The following is a 23807-nucleotide window of genomic DNA, read 5'->3' as shown; positions in this document are numbered from 1 at the left end:
ATGTTAATATAAACAAAGTATATACTTTTCTGTTCATAAGACTGAGTTTTCCCTTTAATTTACCAGGATGTTTTGATGAGTCTGGCCAAAGCTGTTGCAAATGCTGCTGCCATGTTAGTGCTGAAGGCCAAGAATGTAGCGCAGGTCGCTGAGGATACAGTCCTGCAGAACAGGGTCATTGCTGCTGCTACACAGTGCGCACTCTCTACTTCCCAGCTCGTGGCTTGTGCGAAGGTGAGGCTGGCAGTCTTCGTGAGGTGGCAAGTCATCGTTTCAAGTGTATGCTTCTGTGTATTTCCAGCGATCTCAGGCAATATACTGTGTTAATATCATAGCTCTAGATTTATGCAATATCAAAGTTGTTAAATAAATTGTCACCCATAACAGTGGCAATCAGGAGCCCAGAGGATGTGGGGTGTTCCTATAATCTCCAGAGAAGGTTCCACAGATAACAGAGCCTATCTAATGAATTAATAATATTGATAAAATAAAAAATTAAAAAATATTAGTTCGAAAAGCACAGCTTGCCTGGGGGACAGTGCAAGTTTTCTAATAAAGCCTAGAGTTAGGATGGGTTCACCTCATCTAAAGCTAAACAATTAAAAGTTGGTATTCTTGCTGAAGATAAAATCAAGTTGGTGATCACTGATTTTAAATATATTTACACTAATTTATGGTAGACCAGTGGTTTTAATAGATCTGTTGCTTTTGGCCAAGTACTGATTTTCAGTCTAAGCAAATTACAAAGGAGTTGAGATCAGACCTCAAATTCTGAAGTCTGCAATTGGAGCATTACATCTTTTGCAGCTTTTTTGTCTTAAAAATAAATAAATAAAATACTCATTTAATTTTAAAAATTAAAGCGTTTGGATTTCCTACTTGGATGCTGCTTTTGAATTTTGCAGTATCATCTTTTGCAGGGAAATGGGTATCAGCTGTTGTGAAACATCCAGAAGGTTTATACTAAAATTAATAGCCAATATTAGGTAATAAATTTTCAATATTTTTCTCTGGCTGCAAGGGCTTTTAGTAATGCATATATATGAATTTTCAGTATTTGGAGTTGATGTTTTTACTGCCTGTGAATTTCTTCAGTATGACATAAGACAACCACTGGCATCCTGTTTTCCTCATAAGATATGCACAGTTTTCCCATTGCTAAAAGCAGTCCGGATATGCCTGAACAAAATGGGGGCGGCTTGCTTCTAATCTGTAGATCACAGGGCTTATTACTTGTCTTGTGGCTTCAGAAGTAGAACATTGTTTTGCTTGTGCCAAGCACTACTTTTATTTAAACAAACAAACAAAAGGCTGATATAAGAAGGCTTTACAAGACCAATTCCAATTAAGATTTCATTTTATTTGGAATTCCAGGGTACGAAAGTCTGCCAGTGGACGTAGCTACTCTGGAGGAGTTTGGCCCATGCCTGCCCTCCAGAACCACTGTCTAGTGTTTTCTCAGTTCAGTAGCTGCTGAAGAAGCATGAAACAAGGTGGGGGCCTCCATTCTCAGAATCTAAGTTAAGATTAAATTAACGATATGCAGCGCCCAGATTCCTAATCTAGATGTCTCAAGCTACCTATTTAAATACTCCCTTTCAGGGTTTTCTGTCTAGGGAAAACTGGTAAGTTAAAGATTAAAAACTAATGTAGTAGATGTTGCACTTGTTAGTAGTTAGGAAATTTGCAAATAAGCCTTTTCTGAATGCTTTGTGTCCTTTCCCCATGCAGGTTGTGAGTCCCACTATCAGCTCTCCAGTGTGTCAGGAACAGCTGATTGAGGCAGGGAAACTGGTAGACCGTTCAGTGGAGAACTGTGTGAGGGCCTGCCAGGCTGCCACAGATGACACTGAGTTACTGAAGCAGGTCAGTGCAGCTGCCAGCATTGTCAGCCAAGCCCTGAATGACCTCTTGCAGCATGTCCGCCAGTTTGCGAGCAGGGGAGAGCCCATCGGACGCTATGACCAGGCTACAGATACCATCATGTGTGTCACAGAGAGTATTTTCAGTTCGATGGGAGATGCTGGTAAGTTTCTTTAATGGACAGTAGCTTTCCATGATTCAGAGATGTGCGCATTTCAAATAACGCAAGTAAAAAACCTTCTCTGAAATGTACCGTGCTTCTAGGCTAGTGCTGTTGTGATGGGTAGTCATTCAACCCATAATATAAAATCAGCAAAATGCACGTAGCTTTGTGCTAGATAGAATGAATACTCTGTGAAAACAATCAATAATATGCGAAAGGACCACTGCAGTATTTTGTCTTTTTTCTACCACTGCTTCACTTCACAGAATTGTGTAGCAATTTCTCATCTCCAGATAATGAAGACAGGTACCTGAGCGAATACTTCCCAGTGATTGATTTTATTATGCTTAGGTTTTATTGTAGGTTTTGAAACTTACTTCTGATTTTTCCTATGACATTTCTAAAATGTGCATCTTCTAGAACCAACCAAAACTTGAGATGCCTAACATGTAACTGATCCAATATGAATTTTTAGTAAAGAGCCAGTAAATTACTTAGAATGGTGAAATTTCAATAGTTAGAAATGTTAGGAAGTAGAACACCATGAAGGGGCAGTATCACCTGGGAAACTTCGTAGAAAGTTTCAAATGGGATCAGTTTTTAACAGCAGTTATGGTGAATAGTATGATTTTGGTCTTTTCTTTTGTGTTATATGAGCACAAGACCAGGAAAGTAAATATTTCAGTCAGTTGTATTCATGTTACAGTTGGTATGAACAAACTGATCTTTTCTCGTAGAATCATCTCAGTTGTTACATTTGAGAGGTAAAACTTTGAGATGTTTCTTTTTTTAAGGAACTGTCATTTCAGCCATGTGGCACTCTTCTAGAGGAACACGTACAGGGAAGTAATTAGTGAAATTCTCAGTGTATTTTGACCCCAGAATCTTCTTTATGAGAAATCTGAGTGATTAAATTTTTTAAAAAGATTCACAGAAACATTTGCTAAACCACTCTTAATCTTTCAATTGAAAGCTGCAGAAAAAGTTTTCTAATGCTCTGTAGCTATCCTAAGGAATTTAATTACTGTAGATGTGCACAAGAAAGCATGTCAAGTTTTATGTTTAGCTGTCACTTATTATTCAGCTTCTGTACAGAAGGATGCAGTGAAAGAGATGATCTTGGATAGCATTTATTTTCTGTTCACAGCCAAATATCTTGTTGTGCAATACTTAGATTTTAGTAGAAGACATTCAGATTCCATTCAGTGTTTCCAACTTACTGCAGTCCTGCGGTCGCAATTTTAACAGCTAAGAGACTCTGGCTTGTGACTGCTGTGTTATTGCCCAAGCAAGTTATTCTTTCTCTTCAGTTTACTGGCTTAATACTATAAGAAAAGACATTTAAAGGTATTTTTTCAAGCGGAATATTTGGACTGGGAGCTGAGCTAACTATTATTGGTAAAAATTTTAATTGCAAAATTGCATACTGGGAAATAGTTGATAACAGCTGGAAAACTGTACTCTTTTTGCTTATGCTTGACCAAAGGATAACAAGACATTTCATTCTGAAGCCCACAAGTTACCTTTACGCATCAGAAAAATGCTGCTTTGGTTTTCTTTCTCATGACTTTTTAAGAGCGTTTGAAAAGAATGAGGCCTTATACCCGAACACGTCTTACTTGGCTTGATAATCTAAAGAAAGGCAAAGGCTTTATGGGTTCAAGTATATTATGAAGAAGTTCAATTTTGTTTTAGTGACCAAATGAACTTGCTCTGGAAAGGGTATGTAATCACTTCAGAACCATTGCTGTTTCATCTCTGTGCTTTACCATGACCAGAACATGACTCCAGTATCTTAAATACACACTTTATTTTTGGCCAAAACCACCTAATTGGTGCTGAGTCTCTTCTGATGGCGTTCTTAATTTAGTTTATAATAGACAGAAGATAATTCCCTAAAGGAACTTCCCCAAAAGAAGAATAGGTGAAAGATGAGTAATTTTTATTAAAGGAGTGAAATCTTGGCTGTAATTCTGAAAGCAAAATTATTAGTCTTCACTGGCCCAGGAGTTTCCCTGAACTGTGTATTCAAAATTACCTTAAAGTATTGATTTTTGGGTTTTGTCTTGCTATCTAGAATGCAAATACTACGTTTTTTTCTTAATCTTTGCTGTAGCGGTTTCCCTCATTTATGTTGCGATCCAAGATTTTGTTTATGAAGCTTCTAAGTTGTGAACTATTTGTGTATCAGTTTCAAGTCAAAAGAATACTTCTGCAAATGTAACTTTGTTTTCACCTTGTTGAGATGACTTTTGAAACCGAAACTGAAATGCAGAGAGAAGGAAAGAAAAAATATAATTGTATACCACAGGTGAAATGGTACGGCAGGCCAGGGTACTGGCTCAAGCCACTTCTGATCTTGTCAATGCCATGAGGTCAGACGCTGAAGCAGAAATCGACATGGACAACTCTAAGAAGCTTCTGGCAGCTGCAAAGCTCCTGGCAGATTCTACAGCCCGCATGGTTGAAGCTGCAAAGGTACCAGGAAAATGAACTGTCAGCTTAAAATTGTATGGTTAGAAACAAAGAAGAGATGGTATGTGGGCTATTATAGATAGGATCTGGCTGATAGTAGAGATGTTTTTTCTTATCCTGTAAATGTTCTGCATTTAATGACTTATCCTAGGTATGTTCAGAAAAAACAATTTATTAGTTACCTGGGTTTTTTGGTTTTAAAAACCCTTCTTGCACTGCTTTGCTCACCCGTGTGCAGTGTGGTCATGACTCAAGCCATCTAGGGCAGTTACCATCAGCCATAACCACTGTGGTGCAAAGTCTTGTACCAGTCTACCAATACAAATGGAATAAAAAATCCATAGCAATCTCTTCCAAATATCTCTTACAAAAGCTGTTAACAAAGCAGCTCTGCCTCTTTGTCTTAAGAACAGTTTCCTCCACCTGGGGAATCTTGCCTGTGTTGTTTCCCCCCACCCACCCCATTCTCACAAGAGAGGCAAATATCTAACCTTTTCTTTCCTCTCTGTGCTAGAAACCTGTTTAAATCCACTAGGGAGGAATATGTTCTTTGAATTGTTTCCCAGATCCTGCACTTAGGTGCAATTCTGCTAGGGCTCTAGAAGGCCCATATGCCTGGTCACAGACATACTGATTTTCCAGTACTTTCTCAGACTTCAAATGGAGAAAACCTACCGTGTTAAATCTCAAGGTTTGGCCTGCAGTTACTGAAAGCCATACTAAATTGGGAATTTTAAAAACTGTGTTTTTTCAAAACCTACATTCATATAATCAAAGTACGTTATTACAGATCTTACTGTAAGCAGTTTACAAAGGCTTTTTTTCCCAAGCACCTGAAGTAGTATATGAAGCAAATGTTCAACTCCCTTCCTTAAAGTAACTAACATATACAGTAACAACCTTGCACTAGCAATAAATTTTCCGTTTCAAAGTCTTGTAACATTTTAATGTTCTTTTAACTTTGGTTAAGATAATATAAGGAAGATAAAGGCTGATGTAGCAGACACTGTCTGGAACTAAAACCTTGATATTCATCTACGTTTTCTCCGGGAACTTTTACTGACGCTCATGGTTTTTGCTTTGAAATTTTGTGCAGGGAGCTGCAGCCAATCCTGAAAATGAGGATCAACAGCAGCGTCTGAGAGAAGCGGCAGAGGGACTGCGGGTTGCTACAAATGCTGCTGCACAGAATGCCATCAAGAAGAAAATTGTCAACAGATTAGAGGTTGGAAACTGAATTTTCAGTCTACTCCATTTTGATAATTACTATCTGTAGATAATTTCAGGCGAGTAGAAATGCATATTTCAGGAAAAGTGCTAAGCATCAAATGATAGCACTGTAAGCTCAGTTCCAGAGTACAAGGCTTGAAAGTAGAGATGCCAGCATATGATACCATAATGCTCAGAAAACTTGTATCACTGATGTGGTAAGCTGGTGTAAGAATTTGACTCAAGGCATTTGATGGTGGCTTAGTCATAAAATTAGAACAGCTGAGGTTTCAAACAGCTGAGCTCAAATGACTTCATTACTGTTTTAATTTATCTATATGATCTGTCATTTACACACAATATCTTTTGGTGGTTTTACTAGTATATCTGCCAGAATTTAATGTAAATTTCCTTACAAAGGTATGTTGAATTGTACCATATCCAATTAAACTGGTAAGTTATTCAGAGAATCTAAGAAGCAGAAGCAAAAGTGAAAAGATACATCATAGCTGGTAGCACAGCCAAAGGGGAGAAAGGCAATTTACGGTGCACTAAGGATAAAATATCTCTGAAGTTTGTCTTGTAGGCAAGGTTTGATCTTCCCATTCTCAGCTAAATGTAGAAAAGACAGATTAAGAAAAGAAGCCTTTCGTAATTCCTAGTTTCCAACTGTGGTTTTACAGTAGTCTGATTCAAGTGCAATGAGATTAGACAAACAAGGAGATCTAAGGAGGTAACCATGATGCAGAAGTGCATTTAAATTACTCCATCTAGCTAGAACCAAGAATCAGGAGTATTTCAGGAAATAAAGGCTGATGTCTCAATTTTCTAAATGCATGCAAGAAAGCTTTACAAAAATGGCTTTTTTTTTTTTCTTGCTGTTATAACATGTACTGCCTTACAAAGGAGTGAAATGTGTAATGATGAGACAACTTCATGCTTGGTTGTATTTGGTGGGCAGATTAAAGGAAAGTATTGTACAACATGTTGGAATACCTTGGATAAGCTGCTGGATTTTTAATTTTGTAATAGGGAGAGGTTGATAATAAGACTCCTAGATATTTGAAGGTCTTCTCGGTGCTTTTAGACTCAGTAATACCAGTATTTTGCACCTCTGCATCATTTTAGTATCTTTGCTTTTGCCATAGAGCAGTCTCAGTAGAAGTTGGCTCCCTTGAGTCTTTGGTCAGAGATGTTAATGTAGCAGTGTGAAGCACTATATGTACTTTGTCTGTTTTCTCTGCCTCTCTTTGTGAGGAGCTAATTGATTAGACCATTTCTGCTCTCTGTAATTGACTTCTTTTGCTCATATTGCAACCTAAGCTATGAAGGAGTAAGAGCTTAGAATCCCTCTAGTTCCACCTTTTTCTTTATTGGCAAGTTAGAGATGGCTAACAGTGTTCAGCTCATTTTCATCTTGAGAGAAGAGCAATCCTGAGTTTCCTTAAGGCAAATCGAATTAATCAAGGGATATAATGTATTAATCTGCCAAAGTTACCTATAATATGTATTTCATCCTCTAAATTACTCAGACTTTTACCACTGATTTAACTCTGTTTCTTTTTCTTCAAAGATTGCGGCTAAACAAGCTGCAGCTGCTGCAACTCAGACTATTGCAGCTTCTCAGAATGCAGCTGTTTCAAATAAGAACACAGCAGCCCACCAGCAACTTGTGCAGAGCTGTAAGGTAAACATGTCACAGCCCACTGACAAATAACTCTTGAACTCTGCTTTATGGGGAACTGAGATCACCTTCTATAATAATACTGTTGCAGCCTCAAAAGAAGATTTAAAAAAACCCACAAAAGAACAACAAAAAAACCCCTACCACACACATTCATCTGTATGGATTCTGGAGAGGCCTCATTTTCTGTATTATCCCTCATTTCCATGCATTACTGTATGGAGAGCTTTGAAAAGCTGAGCTACTGTGAGTGCCGTGTAGTACTTGCCTGTTAAAAATACTCCTGCAAACACATTACTAGAAGGGATGGACAGGCTTATATGCCTCAGCATGTATCTGTTGAGTAACAGATGGGTTATATAATTGTTTCTTTAATTGGTTATATAACTAACAACACTGATCCTGCTGTTCTGATGTTCAGCCTACAAGCAACTGAGGCCTTAAACATGAAAAATAAGTTATAGACCTTACTATGGGGTTAATATGGTTCCTATCTTGAAGTTAAAGCTGCCACGACCACAGATTTCAAGGTATGCCTGAAGTCAAGCACATTTTTATAGTTCCAAGCTAGAATTCAGAGTCTGGTGAGAAGCTGTTCTCTTTTGTGTTTAACCTACGTTTGGCAGCTTAATTTCTAGCTCTGACTAATGTTGCTTCAGGGTTTATAAAGAAATTGTATTTAAACACAAAACTGAAAAAGGCAATAGAATGCAAAAGGGTTTTCTTCTGGATGGCAGAGCAGTTATGTGGGGAGTGAGAACAAAACCATTAAAGAAGGCATCGTTAAAAGCCACATCAACATTGAGCAATTATTTCTTGTCATGGTGGTATTCCTAAGAAATGTTGGAGTTAAATAAGGTAGCTCAAGTACATCTCAAGATTGTGTTGTAGGCAGCTGCTACTTCAGTATGAATTAAAAAAAAAAAAAAAAGCTGAACCACTGCATTGTTTACAGTTCATTCTAATTTGATCTTGATGATGATTTATTAGATAGCAAAGAAGATCTGATACCTACTTTTTTACTTTTTTGGGGGTAAAAAAATTAGTATTGCACTGCTGAAGTAAGTGTTATTGTGAAATGGATGGATAAGGAGCATGATGAATCTGGGCAGTCTAGGAAGAAAGTTTTCGCAATACACACTTCAGAATGCTCCAGCCATACTCTAACGTTTGTATTGTTAGAAGTCAAGGAAAAGTAGGCTGAGGTGCTTGTGTGTAAAAGACAATGTTATTCTGAAAGCAAGACATTCTCTTGAAAAATCTGTCACCTCCACTGCTGGCATTTGAACATGCAAAGGAAGTAATTCAAAATACTTCGTGTACATAATTTTGCAGAAAAAATCTTAGATTGTCTTGTAGGATCTTTAATGGGTAGCTTGAATAAAGATTTCTAAATAAAAGTAGAATGCCTCTGAAAAATCCTATCGTGCATTCATTTAGTTCCATGGAATCCTAAATAAATTCTGTGAAGGCACAAGAGTATTGTACTGGTGAATACCACAGGTCATCTTTAAGGCGGGTGGGGAGAGGGCTTGCTTTAGTGTCAGAGGATTTGGAGATTTTATTTATCTACTAAAAGCTTCTCCCTTTGTTTATTACAGAATGTTGCAGACCACATTCCTCAGTTGGTGCAGGGTGTAAGAGGAAGTCAAGCTCAGGCAGAAGACCTCAGTGCCCAGCTTGCTCTAATAAATTCCAGCCAGAACTTCCTTCAGGTGAAATGAATCAATCACTGTAGTAGATTCCGTCAGAGGAAAAAGCATTTTTTAGTGCTGTATCTTTTTATTTGTGATAAATACGCAGTAGACTGTTGAGCATGTAAAGAAGTTCATCACTGACTGTGAGCCATAGCTAAGGAGAATTTAGTTCCTCAGGACAGATGGCTGAAGTATGTTGAATCTGTGGAGAGGGAAAACTGCCAAAACTGAGGATAAAAGTAACAAGAAAACTAACCCTGTATGGAGAAGAAACATTAATTGCTGTGGCACTTGCCTTCTGGGAGAGAGTTTAAAGAACAAGAGGGAGAGAATTCAGCATCTTTCTAAGCAGAGGTCTGAATATGGGAGATGCTGTTGTAACCTTTCTTAGTCAAAGTAAAGTTAGTGTTGCAGCAACAAGCTCCAGAATTCTTCACAAATAAAAGGGAATATTACCATGTTTTTTTAGATACTAGCCTGCATACTTAATGGATCGTGACTGAAGTTTTGAACAAAACACAATTTGACTCTGTGCTTCTTCCAAAACATCTTAAAAAAATTAAATAAAATACTGAGTGTTGATAACAAAACTATTGGCTTTATTGTTGACATTACAAGAAACAAACAGAAGAAACCAGTTCTCCGTGTAATGACATGATCATTAGTTGGCACCAGTTAGTCCTGCCTTAAATGTGGAATGGAAACGAACCCTTTTATTGATTGCTGTTAGCAGGTTCTTTATGGTCTCATGTAGGCAGAGGTATTGCAAGCAATGCTCTCGCTCTGTTTGAGTATTTTATGTGATTCCCTCTGGAGTCATTAAAATGATCCATCTCCCCTCTGGCTGTATGTGTGTACCATGGTGATGGTAAGAATCAGTGAAGTATTTTAATTGTATTAGCAGCAAACCCTGTGAAGAGTCATTGCTTGAATTAGAGTTTTTAATTTATAGAGTTTTGGCAGAGTTTTAATATTTAGACACATTGAGACAAATTTGCCATCTGTGCCACCTGGACTTGCTCGTACCACATGGACGCTGCATGGCAAAACTGCACATTTAAATATTTAAAGGCCTCAGGCAGACATGGGTACCAGTGAAGTAATCATTGTACTAGTGAAGCCCAAATGAGTCCTGCTTCTGAGCACACTGCAATGTGGAATTATGACAGGGTGCAGCATGTGAATAAAAGGCTGGGATCTAGAAGGTACATGGTTAAGGAGCAGCGAAGTGTATGAAATGGTCATTATAGAAGATCTAGAAACCTCATGAGTGTGTGAATGGAGGGAATAGTTTGTTTATTGAACCTTAAGCCTTCTTTAAAGAAAATGAGCTAGTAAAACCAGTTGTGTTCCCTGCTCTTCTTTGAACAGCCTGGAAGTAAAATGGTGGCATCTGCTAAAGCTGCAGTCCCCACTGTGACTGATCAAGCAGCAGCAATGCAGCTAAGTCAGTGTGCAAAGAATCTTGCTACCAGCTTAGCTGAGCTACGAACTGCCTCCCAGAAGGTAGGTAAAAACTAGTTTTAATCAACTGAAGCAAGATGGCTTGGATGGTGGTCACAGGCTCACTCCTGCTTGGCCCACTGTGTCTCCCCCAAGGGAATGGCTCATACTCAGGCAGTGTTCACTTCTCAGTGTTGCTTTTTGTGCACAGTTTGCTCCAACTCCCAGGTGGCTTCTGTATCATAATAGAAAGGGGAGGGAGAAGTGGCAAGCAAACTGAAAAGCTTGTGCTACCTCTTCCATACCGGAAAGACAGAAGGAGGGTATACACCGAGCAGCACATCAAAGCTCTGAGCTGCTGTTACATCTGAAGGAGATTGGGGAAGGGGGAGCATATCTCATGCACCTGCCATGCTGGGGAGAACCTGGTTATGGCACTGCTGTGATCGATGTTGTGATTGTGAACTGGAGCTGTCATCATTAAAATTCAGGGAAGCAGAGGCTATCTGTGTTTCACACACAGATTTCTAAACTATGTGTGGGTTTTAAAAAAAAAAAAAAGTATCAGTGGAAAGTCTGCTCTTTTTTTGTGTGTACACTGAGGCCCAAAACCAGGATTGTAGCATATAGGTGGCTACACCTGAGCTAATGTTAAAATTGCTAGCTCAGGTACTGATTGATGATTGTGGGCTGCCACATCAGAGGGGGTTCAGTGTGACTTTAGTCACGATGCATAGTTAGGCTATCTGTCAAAGGTGAATTCCAGACTACAGCAGTTATTTTCTCAGTACCTGGACTGCCTAGTGTAAAAGTATGTGTACACAAGCTAAGTGCATCTCATTCCCTTGGTGGCTTTTAACAGTGTGTTATTCTATTCACAAGCTAAGAATATTGTGCAGGAGTTTAGCATCCATGATGTGTAATGCTTAAAGTGCCCACAATAGCCTCTAAAGCCATAAGAGCGATAATTTAGGAGGGGGAGATTATATCTGAAGTATTTCCTATTTCTGATAGTGCCTTACAGCTGCTAACAGTAATATTGATCTCATTTCTGAATAGGCTCATGAAGCATGTGGCCCAATGGAAATCGATTCTGCTTTGAATACAGTCCAGACGCTCAAAAATGAACTGCAAGATGCGAAGATGGCAGCTGTGGATGGACAGTTAAAACCTCTCCCAGGAGAAACTGTAATTGAGGAAGGATGTTCTTCATTTAAAAACAAACAAAGTTAGCTGTTAAAAATTTTAAGTATTAGAGGCAAAACAAGTCGTGAGGCTTTGAATAATGATGATGCTGATAGGATTTTGCACTAATTCTCTTAAGGAAATATATATATATTCCTACTACACCAGAAGCATGTTCCATAGCAGAATTACTCCTAGAACTGTAGGGCCTCCTCTACTGTACAAATTACAGTTTAGTAGCAGCAATGTTTTGGTCTTTTCTTGTCAAAAAGAATTTCTTTTCAATGGTGACAAAGATGAAAACTCAATAGTTCTAAGACAACCAGTCCTGGTAGGCTTAGAAAGTGAAATGTTTCGTTTGGCAAAAACCCCCTTCTCCTCAGATGAAGGTATTGATTTCCATTGCTAATTATAAAATAGTTTTGTTGTTCATATTATCTAATATGTTAATTTATTTCACCCTGGACAGGGAAAACACGCTAATCAGGTTTCAGAGAAACTCTGTGTGTGTGTGTTCAGTAGCTTGAGGTAAAAGCTTGGGTTTTGTGGAATGAGGAATTTTTTTAATACTGTTTAAAAAACAAGCGTGTTTTAGTTGAGCTTAAAAAAAGACTTTTGTCCTTTGCAATTTTTCGCAGCTTGAGAAATGCGCTCAGGACCTGGGAAGTACATCCAAAGCGGTCGGTTCATCAATGGCCCAGTTGTTAACTTGTGCTGCTCAAGGCAACGAGCACTACACAGGTAGCATTTTATTCATAATGTCTCTGCAAAACGTCTGCTTTCCATAAAATACTTGATAGAAGGTTTTCTTATCACAGACTACTTAAATCAAGGAATTGCTCACTTTTTTTTTCCTTTTTGTTATGCTGATAGTGAACTGTGGCAAGTTACTAGGAATTGTTAGTGTAAATAATGTGCTTCATAGAAGAATAGTGTTGCAGTCTGCTGTGCGTCTGTATATAATCAGAACACATTGAGACATCTGTTGTTTTTGTAAATATATGCCGTTGAAACTCTGGAGGACAGAACTAAAATGTAATGCAATTCAAAGGTCAGTGCCACTGGAAATGTTCTTATGTCCTTTCAGAAGGTTAAAAGGGTCTTTGGATATTTTTTCAAGCACAGGATGCAAACATACTTGGGATAGCTTGGTGATGTTAAAACTGCATCTCTTACTAGATGTTACGAGTTTACATGTATAATGCAGCTAGTCTCTCTGACTCATTGATCACATTTGCATAGTTTGAGTTAAAGCCAAGAGGCAATGTGTGCACACAGATTCTGCAATTTGGTTTTGTACCTGTACTTTTAGGAACCAAAAACACTTTAATAACACTTCCCCCCCCTTGCTCCTTGCAAGGGGGGGTAAAAGGTTTACTCTTAGATGGCAAAATGTTCTGTCTCCTTATTTCTGTAAGAAATGAAGGTGGCTGATGCAAATGCTACTGTCGGCTTTTTTAAATATTACTGATAAAAAATACATTATGGCAATTACCACTTCATTGGATATAGTTGAGTCAGGGCTACATAACTTAGAGTTGCTTTCATTTGAAGCAGATGAAATTGCGTTAAGATGGCTCACGTTTCTGGGTATCTGGCAAAGGAATACAGATACTTGCAGCTGATGTCAAATAATTGTATCTAGTAGCTCTCTTAACATGAAGCTGTAAGAGCTGTTTGGTTGGGAAATCCTACAAAGCAATGAGTTCCTTTTCAAAGCTCATATAACTATTTTCTATCTCATACTGTCTTGTTATGCAAAAACTATTGTGTGCTCAAGCAAGCACCAAGTGTTTGCAGGTATTATGACATTCTCCTGTTTCTGTGTGATAAAAATTCTTTACAGATTATGTTCACTATTTAATCATTCCCTCTTGTCTGCAATGGTCACAGTAAGTTTCTTTTCACTTGCTACAGAAAGTCATTGTAGAGGATGAAGGCAGTGCCAAATTGAAAGCAAAACAATCAGACCTTTTTATTTTGTAGTGCTGTGATAAATTAAGTCAAACTTAAAAGATGTTTACTGGTACTGTAAATAAAGGAAACAAAATGTGTGGGTATTTTTGCTGAAATTTTCTTTAAATTAAGAACGTAGAAAATATTCTGTGGTTTGTCAAATAGAAAGGTTTGTAAGTGCAGCGTAGGCAGTACTGTTCCTCTGCCTAGTTTGGCTTTGCTGTGACATATAATATCACTTGCTTTTCATTATCTTCATAAGTTTCTGCATTTAAAAATGTTCAGTTGATTGGAAGAGAAAATGTTAAAAGGCACTGGTTTTAAAATGCTAACATGGCTACTTCGTGGGTTGTATTTGGTTGCGATGTCCCAGCTTTCTAAACATTTCCAATAGGGGTATTAGAACATTCTAATTATTTTTAATGGCTAAATATGGATAACCAAGAGGTTTTGTACAGCAAATGTGAACCTTTTCTATAGCTTTCTTTTGGTAGGAATAGCATGATTTTAACATTATCACTCAAAATATACCACCTACATAAATTGCATATGTTGTTGGCTAGAGTATGTGCTAATTAAGGTCTTTTAGAAGACTATTTTATATTGGTTTTCATTAAGGGCTGAATTAAATTTCAAAAATAGAACAAATTTCAAAAATAGAACAAATTTCAAAAATAGAAGAATGGGACCATTATTCACACAGTTGTACACCTTAGTGCTAGCGCTGATGAATGTCCTATAATGTTGGCCAGACAGACCACAGAAACTAATTTCATGACATCCTCTCTGTGACTTCAGTTATTTTTATGTGCTTGTACTCACAAGTATGTGATGTTAGGTTATATCAAGTTGTATCATCCCTAATGATCTCCTTTAACTTTTTTTAATTGCTTGAACTTAAGCTATTGCTGTGTTTATTCTCTGAAAAATCCTGCATTTTCAGAAGCAGCAGAGACACTGTGGCTCTGAAGTCACATACACCATTCTTGCAGATAATAATTTTTCCCCATAGCTTGGAGTATGAGTTTTTCCTCATTTCCAGGTTTTAGATTTTCGTATTTTCAGTGCTTCACTAAGATTTAGTCACTGATGTAGAGCTGTGCCCGGGACGTGGTCTTTGGGGTGTAATATTTACTTTACGGCTTCACTACAGGCATTTCTCTAGGCAAATGATGCTGTCTGTTTCAAATGTGTTCATGTTTGAAGATTATCTTTTAAACTGCATTTGCAATGTTATTTTGCAATGGGATCATTACCTGCAAATTAATCTGTCATAAAATACAAAGATCGTCTTTAAGGGTACTAACAGAATCCTTGATTAAATCTGAACATAGGGGTTGCTGCCAGAGAAACTGCTCAGGCTTTGAAGACTTTGGCTCAGGCAGCACGAGGTGTTGCAGCATCTACTACTGACCCTGTGGCAGCACATGCAATGTTGGATTCAGCACGAGATGTCATGGAAGGCTCTGCTATGCTTATTCAGGAGGCGAAGCAGGCCCTGGCTGCACCAGGGGATGCAGACAGTCAGCAGAGACTAGCTCAGGTAAGTTGCAACTTGAGCAGCTACATGAATTATCAAACACCCAGTGAAAAGCAGCATTAAATAATGAGAGAGAACAACAGAAAGGCTGCAAGGAATGTCAGCTTTCTGGTCCTTCCAGCAACTCTCAGATAGTAACATCATGCTTACGTTAAACAATGCAGATAGTGCAAAGTATGATATTTTAGTTATCTTTTAGAAAAATAAACTTATACAAAGATGCAGTTAAGTGCGTCTACCAACAACATATTCGAGTAGGCTGCTTGACTGCTAAAATGAAACAACTGTTAGACTGATCATTATCAAATGAAGGATCTGTATTGATGTTATTCAAAAAGTGAACGCACATTTTCTGCACATGTGGCACCACTGCTTTTGAAGACTTTAAGGAGCAACAGGTTCTTTTTTTACTGGTTTGAAAAGTTCTGTAATTGGCCTGTATTTTAAATACTTTCTTATGAAGAGACATTTGTTTTAATCAGGACTTTGTCTGAAAAAAAGTAGGATGCAAAGGATTTCTGTAATTAGTATACGGTTCGGGAGCATTCCTTAATCTGCAGTGCTGCAGCCTTTGTCCCATGTGTCAGGAGCAGTTGTGGAGCTGCCCTGCCAACACTATCCTGTCAAATGGGTGAGCATAAATAATGACTACTGCTAGACTACAGGTGAGCAAGCAAAGAGAGTCACAAGCCTCAAAAATGGTCTTGTTAGAGTCGGAATGTAGGAATTGCTGGCTATGGAATGTGCCTCCTATTGGATAAATGACCACTTAAGCCTTTCTCGGTGTGGATGTGTTTACTTATGTGTTATAGGTGGCAAAAGCAGTGTCTCACTCTTTGAATAACTGTGTGAACTGTCTGCCTGGACAAAAGGATGTGGATGTGGCCTTGAAGAGTATTGGGGAATCCAGCAAGAAGCTCCTTGTTGATTCGGTGAGATGTCTTTTAACATAGAAATAAATTTCAGAGAACTGAAAAGCAGATCTAGGTTCCCCATGTGTCAAATTATTATTTAGTAAATGTGCCCTAAGTATACTTCATATAAGCTCTGTTTAAGTTTACGCAACTTTAAGTAGCTGCTACTTTGGCTGAAATGCTGTTCTTCTAGTTTAGGGGAAAGGTAAAATGTCTCTGTGGCTTATGAAGGCAGTATTAAAGTTGTCATAGATCACCCTTAGTTTGGTTTTCTCAAAATGCCAACAGTGACTTAACATTTTGAAGAATATGAACATTGGAAAATTGTAATCCATCTCCCACCTAGAAGTGATCAGTTCCGTTTAAGGAGCATTGTGATTGGTCAAAAGATGTTTGGTGTATCTATGGTCATTTTGTGCAAGGAGAAGAATTGTTGTATTTCTGTTTAACTGCGTCCATGTCAGAAAAAACCCTTTGTGCACTAGTAATTTGCCAGAAGGTTCTATGATTTGAACAACTTTTTTCTGCACCTACCGGTGATCCTGCTACCCTGTGAAGAAAGGAGGAATTGTATTTTGCTATGTTTGTGCAATGCCTTTTGGTAAAACCAGGTCAGGAGTTGAGAGTTATTATGAAAAGCTGCTAATACTTGTGTGGTGTTCTGGAAAGCTGGTTTGTGGAAGATGACTTGGAGACCAAAATTCTCCAACTTTTGTCACTGAGTTCATCACTTTGAATTTCGTAGTTGAACCATAAAATAGCTATCGTCATCTCTGTCCCTTTAAAGGCTTACATACTTGTCTGTTCTTGAAAGAAACAGTGGGACTAAGGTCATTGTATAGATTTCCAGTTGATAGCTGTCCCGTAGTTGGACTATTCTGCATTCAGAACTGAATCGCTAGCAGTCTAGTTGCAGTACTCCATTCTAGCTTGTATGTGAAGCTCACAACTGTATTGCATTTAGTGTTCTTGAATTGTGTCAAACTTGCCAATTGTGAAGGGCTGGTGTGACGTGACAAGACAATAAAATACGGCACTTGGTCTCTTACAGCTACCTCCAAGTTCTAAGTCATTTCAAGAAGCTCAGAGTGAACTGAACCAGGCAGCAGCAGACCTGAATCAGTCAGCAGGAGAAGTCGTCCATGCTACACGGGGCCAAAGTGGGGAACTGGCTGCAGCCTCTGGGAAATTCAGCGATGATTTTGATGAATTTCTTGATGCTGGTATTGAAATGGCTGGCCAAGCACAAGTAAGTTTTTTTTAATCTTGCTAACTGGGACCAAGGGTTATCTTGGGCATAGTATCTTGCAGTGCAGTGTCTTGGTTATCTTGTACCTTGTGTGAAATATGCTAGTGTGAGCCTATCCAAATATGACAGGTGATGTTACGAAGCAGTCATCCATAACTGATTATCCGGAGTAAAGTCAACTCAGCATTTGCATTTTACACAGGATACTGGTATTTGTTCCTGTGCCCAGTCAGAAATATGACTTCATACTCCTGGGACTAGCTTGGGCGGTTAACTAATTTGAGCTATATATCTGAAGGTACAGAGGTGTTCTGAACCTCTCAAAGCTTATGGAAAGGATTGCTTCTATTTTGGTAGAACTACTAGGAGCATAATTTATGTGAACACTGTTCAAAATTTAGCACCTTTCTTTGCTAATTTTCAAATGCTCTAAGTAGAGGGAGGAAAAGATGCATTTAAAATCCGGACTTGATATTGCTCTGGGGTGCATGCTGGTGTGGACCTGCTACAGAATGGAGCAAGCATTTGAAGAGGACTGGCTAAAAATGCCATGGATCTGACAGCAAGCACTTGGACTTCTGTTTAGTGATTTTTAAAATCTGGCAGAGTTCTATTCTGATGAAGTCAGTAACAATCAGACATGTTGTCACGTATTACCCAGCTTATTCCGGGTAGTCTAGGTACTCATTTGAAGTTGGAGATATCTCCTTCATTTTACCTTACTGGGTTTAGTAATTGAATTACACTAGCTGGTCATTTGGAGATGATTTAACATAATAAATGTCAGCATGTAAAAAAGGGTCATGTACCAGGAGAGCTAGGAGGACTTGCAGAAAAAAGAATCTGCAGACTGTTTTGCCCTAGTTAGTAGGAGGAACTTGCAAACCTAAGAAATGATGGCTGAAAGAAAACTAACCAGAAAGTCTTGAGTGTGCCAGTCCTCTGAAGTAATTTATGAAGTGTCTCTATAGAGCAGATGCTTTGTAGATAGACCTGAGTAGCGAGATTGGACAATGATTGCTGATTATTCTCCATCAAAACTTAATCATTCAGGTTCCAGATCCATGAAGTGAGTTAGGCAGTGAAGAGCAGCTGATTCTCTGAAATTGAGTAGGAGTTAGGTACCTGACTATCTTTTTAGCCATGGGCCTCATTGGCTTTTAGAATGTTTTGTTTGAGACAATTCAGTGAAGGCAAAGGTAGATATGATACTGCAAATAGCTACTTGAAAAGAGAATTCCAACTGCTGCTGACCTTGTGGCCCTTGCCAATTTGCTTATCCTGCTGACGTAGGGGATGATAACCATCTTAGTTATTAATGGCTGATTTTTCAAAAGAAAATGCTTTCTCTCTGTGTCTAGTTATTTGGCCTGAACAGAAGTGATACCAGGTATTCTGGATGCCCAGCAAAATGGGGGGGTAGGGAGGAAGCAGAATGTAAATATAGAGTAAAAGCTATTCACATCAGCTGAGTAATATGCAACCTCATTACATAAAACCCTGAACAGACTGTTAGAACGGATTCACTTCTACCGATCACTGACGGAAGAATCTAGTCATAGCTATTTGCTGTGATAATGCAGTATTTCCCTGCAATTGTATGTATATGCAGGTTTTCCTTTTCAAGCAATGGCTTAAAATAAGTAACAGAACATCCAAGTCAGAATGTTTACCAAAGCAGGCTTATAGAAACGTATTCTGTTGGGATAGAGGACTTTCTGGAGGGACCTTTCTGTGTGAGTAATCCCACTTAGATGCTAGAGAGCCTGTGGGTTACACAGAGGATGCTAGAATACAGACAGTGTACACTGACTGAATAATGTGGATCAGTTGTGCCAGGCAGAGACGCATGAGAGTCTTGACAACAAAAGCATTGTTCAACAAGTAGTAAAGTTTCTCCGTTGCTCATTTGTGAATACTGCCATTGTTAGAAAGCAAGCTATTTGTTATATGGGTTTCGTTTTCCATTGTGTAAGTGAAGCTAGAGGCACCTGTCTGGGTGAACAGAGGCTTTGGTCCATGTCCTTCTCTGGATTATGGTCCCTTCATGTCAGTGGTTTCAGGTGGATGAACAAACTGGGTTTCCAAATGTGGTTTTAGCGCACTCTCTTTATTGCAAACTCTGCACTTAATGTTATGCTGCTGTGGCTTCGCAGACTAAAGAGGACCAGATTCAAGTAATAGGTAACCTCAAGAGCATCTCTATGGCTTCCAGCAAGCTGTTACTAGCTGCCAAGTCTTTGTCTGTTGATCCTGGAGCTCCTAATGCCAAGAACCTCTTAGCAGCAGCAGCAAGGTAAGGATGTGTTGCTTGCTTTAGGTTTTCCTAAGATATGTGCTTTTCTCTGTGATATTTATAATGTGTTTATATATTCTTCTGCTATTGACAATTAACTGAGTGGTTGGAACCTGCAGTTCTATTTAAATGAAAGGAGGCCGGAGGAAAACTGCTTATTTTGGAGTAGTTCCTTAACTGGCATAACTTGTTACCCTTGGTGGAAATAAGAACCAGCAGTTGAAGAGGTGGCCTGTTTTTTGAAAGGGACTAGTGTGTTTTACCTAGTGGTTTTTTACCATCTGTGTTCTGACAAGGCAGTAGCTAACAGTAAGCCTCTCAATCCCTAACAAAGAAAATAAATTGAATAATGTTCTTATATAGAATGTGCTTTAAAATCATGTTGTGGCTACCTATCACTAACAGTGTGTATGTGTGTGTGATCAAGAACACCTGAAAGCACTAGATGCTATGTTTATTTGGTGGAAGATACCCTTACTTTAAGGATTCTGTCAACCACACCCTGAATGTCATTTTGTGGACCCTATTTCTCAGTCAAGGTGCTTGGTGTTAATGTGAAAAATAACACCACATCAGTGTTTGACTGGATAATCACCTTTCCTTCACTTTGTCAAATCCTTGTCACAATTTTTTTTTCTGAATTAACTTTTTATTCAGTTATCTAAGTTTGTAAATGGAATGTTCAACTATCAAACTGGAAGGGGACTGCTGAAGGACAGATAGACATCACACCTAGAAATGTCAACATTAAATCAGATTAATGTCTGAGATCGTATGGATGTGACTTATAATATTGTCTTCTAAAATGTTTACACCCACAAAGACTAGCCTAGAGAGGAAGTGAGTAAGTTAAGACTGTTACTTCCTTGGTGATAACGTAGTTGATGTTTGTCCTGGACCTTGGAATCATCCCTTTCTAAAAGCAATAGCTTTATTTATAAAAAGTAAATCCACTCCTTTATTAAAGGACTTCTTAAAGAAGTTGTGCTACTTCACTTTGTCATATTTGCTTAAAAAAAAAAAAAAATTCTGACATCCATCTTGTCTTCCTGGAAATAGCTTCTAGGAAAATTGTAGGTAATCAAAGGCACACTGCTTAAAAGTGAAGGAGTTGCATGAGCTTTTGTTATTGCCGCAGCGTCAGACTGCTAGAGATTTCGGCTTTAGGCTCGGAGCATTCCTGTTTGCAGTGTAGAGGAAATTAGTGTCCCCTGTGAAGCCCAGTTAGTTGTTAGTTTCCGCCAGGCTGGTATTCCCTCTGTAGAAGCATGTAACAAAAAAAAAAAAAGGAAGACGAGCCATGCAGAGCCTTTAGATGTTCTATTTTGCCATGCTGTTAGCGTGTGTATGTGTGTCTGCATGCATAAGAGTTCCCATAGATATCAGATAACCATGAAAAGTAAATACTGTATCAATTCTCAGTTTGTCTTTAAGACACTAAGGAGACACCGTATTTCCCTTCTCAAATCCTCTGTGGCTGCTTGTGACAAGCTTGCCAGGGCTCTGTTTTCTTTCCCTGCTATGATACGGTCAGGATCAAGTATTTTTACTTTCTCTTTTCTCATGAAAATGTAAAAAGAAGCACAGCTTCCTTTGCTTCCTGTTTATAAGATGGTTTATCTTCCCTTTTTTTTTCTCATCTCCTACAGTACTGTGATTAATCTTCCTGTAATTTCTTTTCTTTCTTCCCCCTTTGTTCCAGCTATAATAGACACTACAACTTACTCAGTAGCTTTGGCCTCCTTGTGGAGGCATTTTCTTGACTTCCTCTGACAGTCTCATAGGACTGCAACAGTGGCTGATTTCCCTGCAGGATCCGAGCATTTATATGCTGTATTTGATGAACACAAATGTGGCTTTTAGAGTCGTAGCAGTCCTCTTCCACTCTGGGGTTGGTGTTTGAGGGGCCACCTTCCTGGTTCTGCTGCATCCAAGTAGTTTTAAAATTCATGCTTGGACATTGGGTGTGTTCCTGGATACAGGTACCTGGTGTGTAGTAATGATAATAGACTAGAATTGTCAGCTTTGTAGAGGATGCAATGTGGTCTCATGAATATCAAGTTTGAGGTTTTTTGTTTAATCACTGATACTCTCTGAGTCAACATGCATTGTCCCTCTTAGATTAAAATCAACAGCAGACAAGGTATTTTTGCATGAAGTTGCTGTGGGAGTGAACAGAACCTTCCATTTTTGCCATTTATTCATATGTCTGTATGCAATGACATCTTTCTGATGCATAGAAAACACTGATGTTCAGGAGGTTGAGAATCCGTCATCTGTATTGATGTTAGGTTGGTGAAGCCATGCATGTTGTTTTGCAGACATCATAATTGTAAAAATGTTGGTATGTACACACACACGTCGACTCAGAGAATATCAATGATGAGTTAAAGAAAAAACCAAACTTGATAACAGACTATATAAATATATAGCAGGACTACGTGCGTATAATACAGTATGCCAGACAGGACACAAGACAAATAAATGTAACAGTCTTAAAAGGCAGAGGAAGTCAGACAAAAATGGCTCCACACCAAAGCTGCTGAAAAGGGTAGGAGTCTCAGTTGAACAAATATGTCTATTAGTTTCCATTCTTTTTTCCCTGGAATTAAACATAAAACCTGGTGTATATGTTAACAAGCACATCCTGTTTCATTTTGTAACAGTATAATACCATCCATCTAGGTAATCATGTCGTTGATGTTACCAATCACGTTATCGAGTGTCAGTATTCTTGAAGAGCAAATAATCCAAATGCCATGCAGAGTTTTCAGGGCCAGAGGAAAGCATATTCTCCATGCACTCCCGATTTCACTCATTTTCTAATTTGCCATGAGAAACAACACAGAAAACTTGCGTTCCGCTATAATGTCACAGTACAAGCTAAGTTTTTGCAAAAATGGTGACAACAGGCCTAGCTATAGAAAATGATCTTTGATTAATAACAATGAATGGCAGACTTCTACTTCCTCCTGCAAAGCCTCCTCTTCTAGAAGCTACTTTCCTGGGTGGTTAGCTGTTAGTCTAAAACGAACGTAGTTATACTGAATTTTGCTTAATATCAGAGCATTCATCAGAAACACAAATAGTGACTATATTGTATGTCAGATTCAGCCTGTGTTCAAGAGCACCAGAACTGTGAACTCACGTAGAAACATAATGCAAAAATATCTTGTTCTCTGTGGATTTAAACTTAAAGGAGCCAAAAATGTAGTAGAACATCAAAGTTTTAAGTCTTTATGCAGTTTACAGTTAATGAAACAAAAGTTTTAATGAGAGGGATAGTTGAACTTTAAAATATACCTTTTTCCCTTCTACTCTCCTTAGAGCTGTGACCGAGAGTATAAACCAGCTCATCACGCTGTGCACCCAGCAAGCTCCCGGGCAGAAGGAATGTGACAATGCGCTCAGAGAACTGGAGGTATTACTACGTTTCAAAATTTCTTATGAATAAAAATGGCCCCAGATGCTTGTTTCCTTTCGTTTTCTTTGTCTGATTAGCTGCTGTCACCATCTTCTCACTTGATATCTGTGGCAGGGGTTTTAATTGCATATGAGGTAAGCATAGAACATCTGTGAACATCTTGTAGTTTTGATCAGAATGAAATTTGCTGCCCTGTCCCCATCACCTCTTCTCTGCCCCTCAAAAGGTACAGTTTAGTCATTATTCCTATTTACTCTCAATTAAGGAAGAATCATGACAAGATGGACATTCCCACTACCAGCAGTACACTGGAGGGAGCTGCAGTATCTTGATTTTTCTCCTTATAGAACGTTGTTACTGACATCCCACTTTAGGAGGACATTTACCATCTTTTACCCTGTCACTCCCTGCCATTTCTTAGTATAGATTTTTGATGCCTTGTATGTGCTTTGTCATAGCCAAGCTGATATGACATGTGTGTCAATACAGGTTTTTGCAAGGTGTGTTCTGGTTCATGAGTGAAATGTTTGGCTGGCTAAATAGTGGGTAGCAGGTCAGCTGAAAGACCTAATTCTAAGGCTGTGCACTGATCACAGAGACAGCTGCTTACAATAGTAGGAAATAGCATCTTTTTAGTTAAACTAAATGTGTTGTTTGCTGTCAAGGTCAGAACATTGAGGGATGACTGGCCTGTGTAGAGAACATAAAA

At 38.6% G+C, this 23807-nt stretch overlaps 1 protein-coding gene across 1 annotated transcript in view; it reads left to right on the top strand.

The window, feature by feature from the left end:
* TLN2 (talin 2) overlaps positions 1–23807 on the top strand; it is a 115611-nt gene that overhangs the window by 29884 nt on the left and 61920 nt on the right. The window contains exons 17-30 of the mRNA XM_059824175.1: positions 67–234; positions 1732–2026; positions 4338–4504; positions 5598–5726; positions 7284–7397; positions 8996–9109; positions 10463–10597; positions 11594–11722; positions 12358–12460; positions 15010–15218; positions 16028–16147; positions 17181–17378; positions 19535–19674; positions 23002–23095. Of these exons, the coding sequence (XP_059680158.1) occupies positions 67–234; positions 1732–2026; positions 4338–4504; positions 5598–5726; positions 7284–7397; positions 8996–9109; positions 10463–10597; positions 11594–11722; positions 12358–12460; positions 15010–15218; positions 16028–16147; positions 17181–17378; positions 19535–19674; positions 23002–23095 (2115 nt within the window). The remainder of the gene's footprint in view (positions 1–66; positions 235–1731; positions 2027–4337; positions 4505–5597; positions 5727–7283; positions 7398–8995; positions 9110–10462; positions 10598–11593; positions 11723–12357; positions 12461–15009; positions 15219–16027; positions 16148–17180; positions 17379–19534; positions 19675–23001; positions 23096–23807) is intronic.

This window comes from Gavia stellata, chromosome 13, assembly GCF_030936135.1.
Source record: "Gavia stellata isolate bGavSte3 chromosome 13, bGavSte3.hap2, whole genome shotgun sequence".
Lineage (NCBI taxonomy): Eukaryota > Metazoa > Chordata > Aves > Gaviiformes > Gaviidae > Gavia > Gavia stellata.
This window is presented reverse-complemented; position numbering and strand designations above follow the sequence as displayed.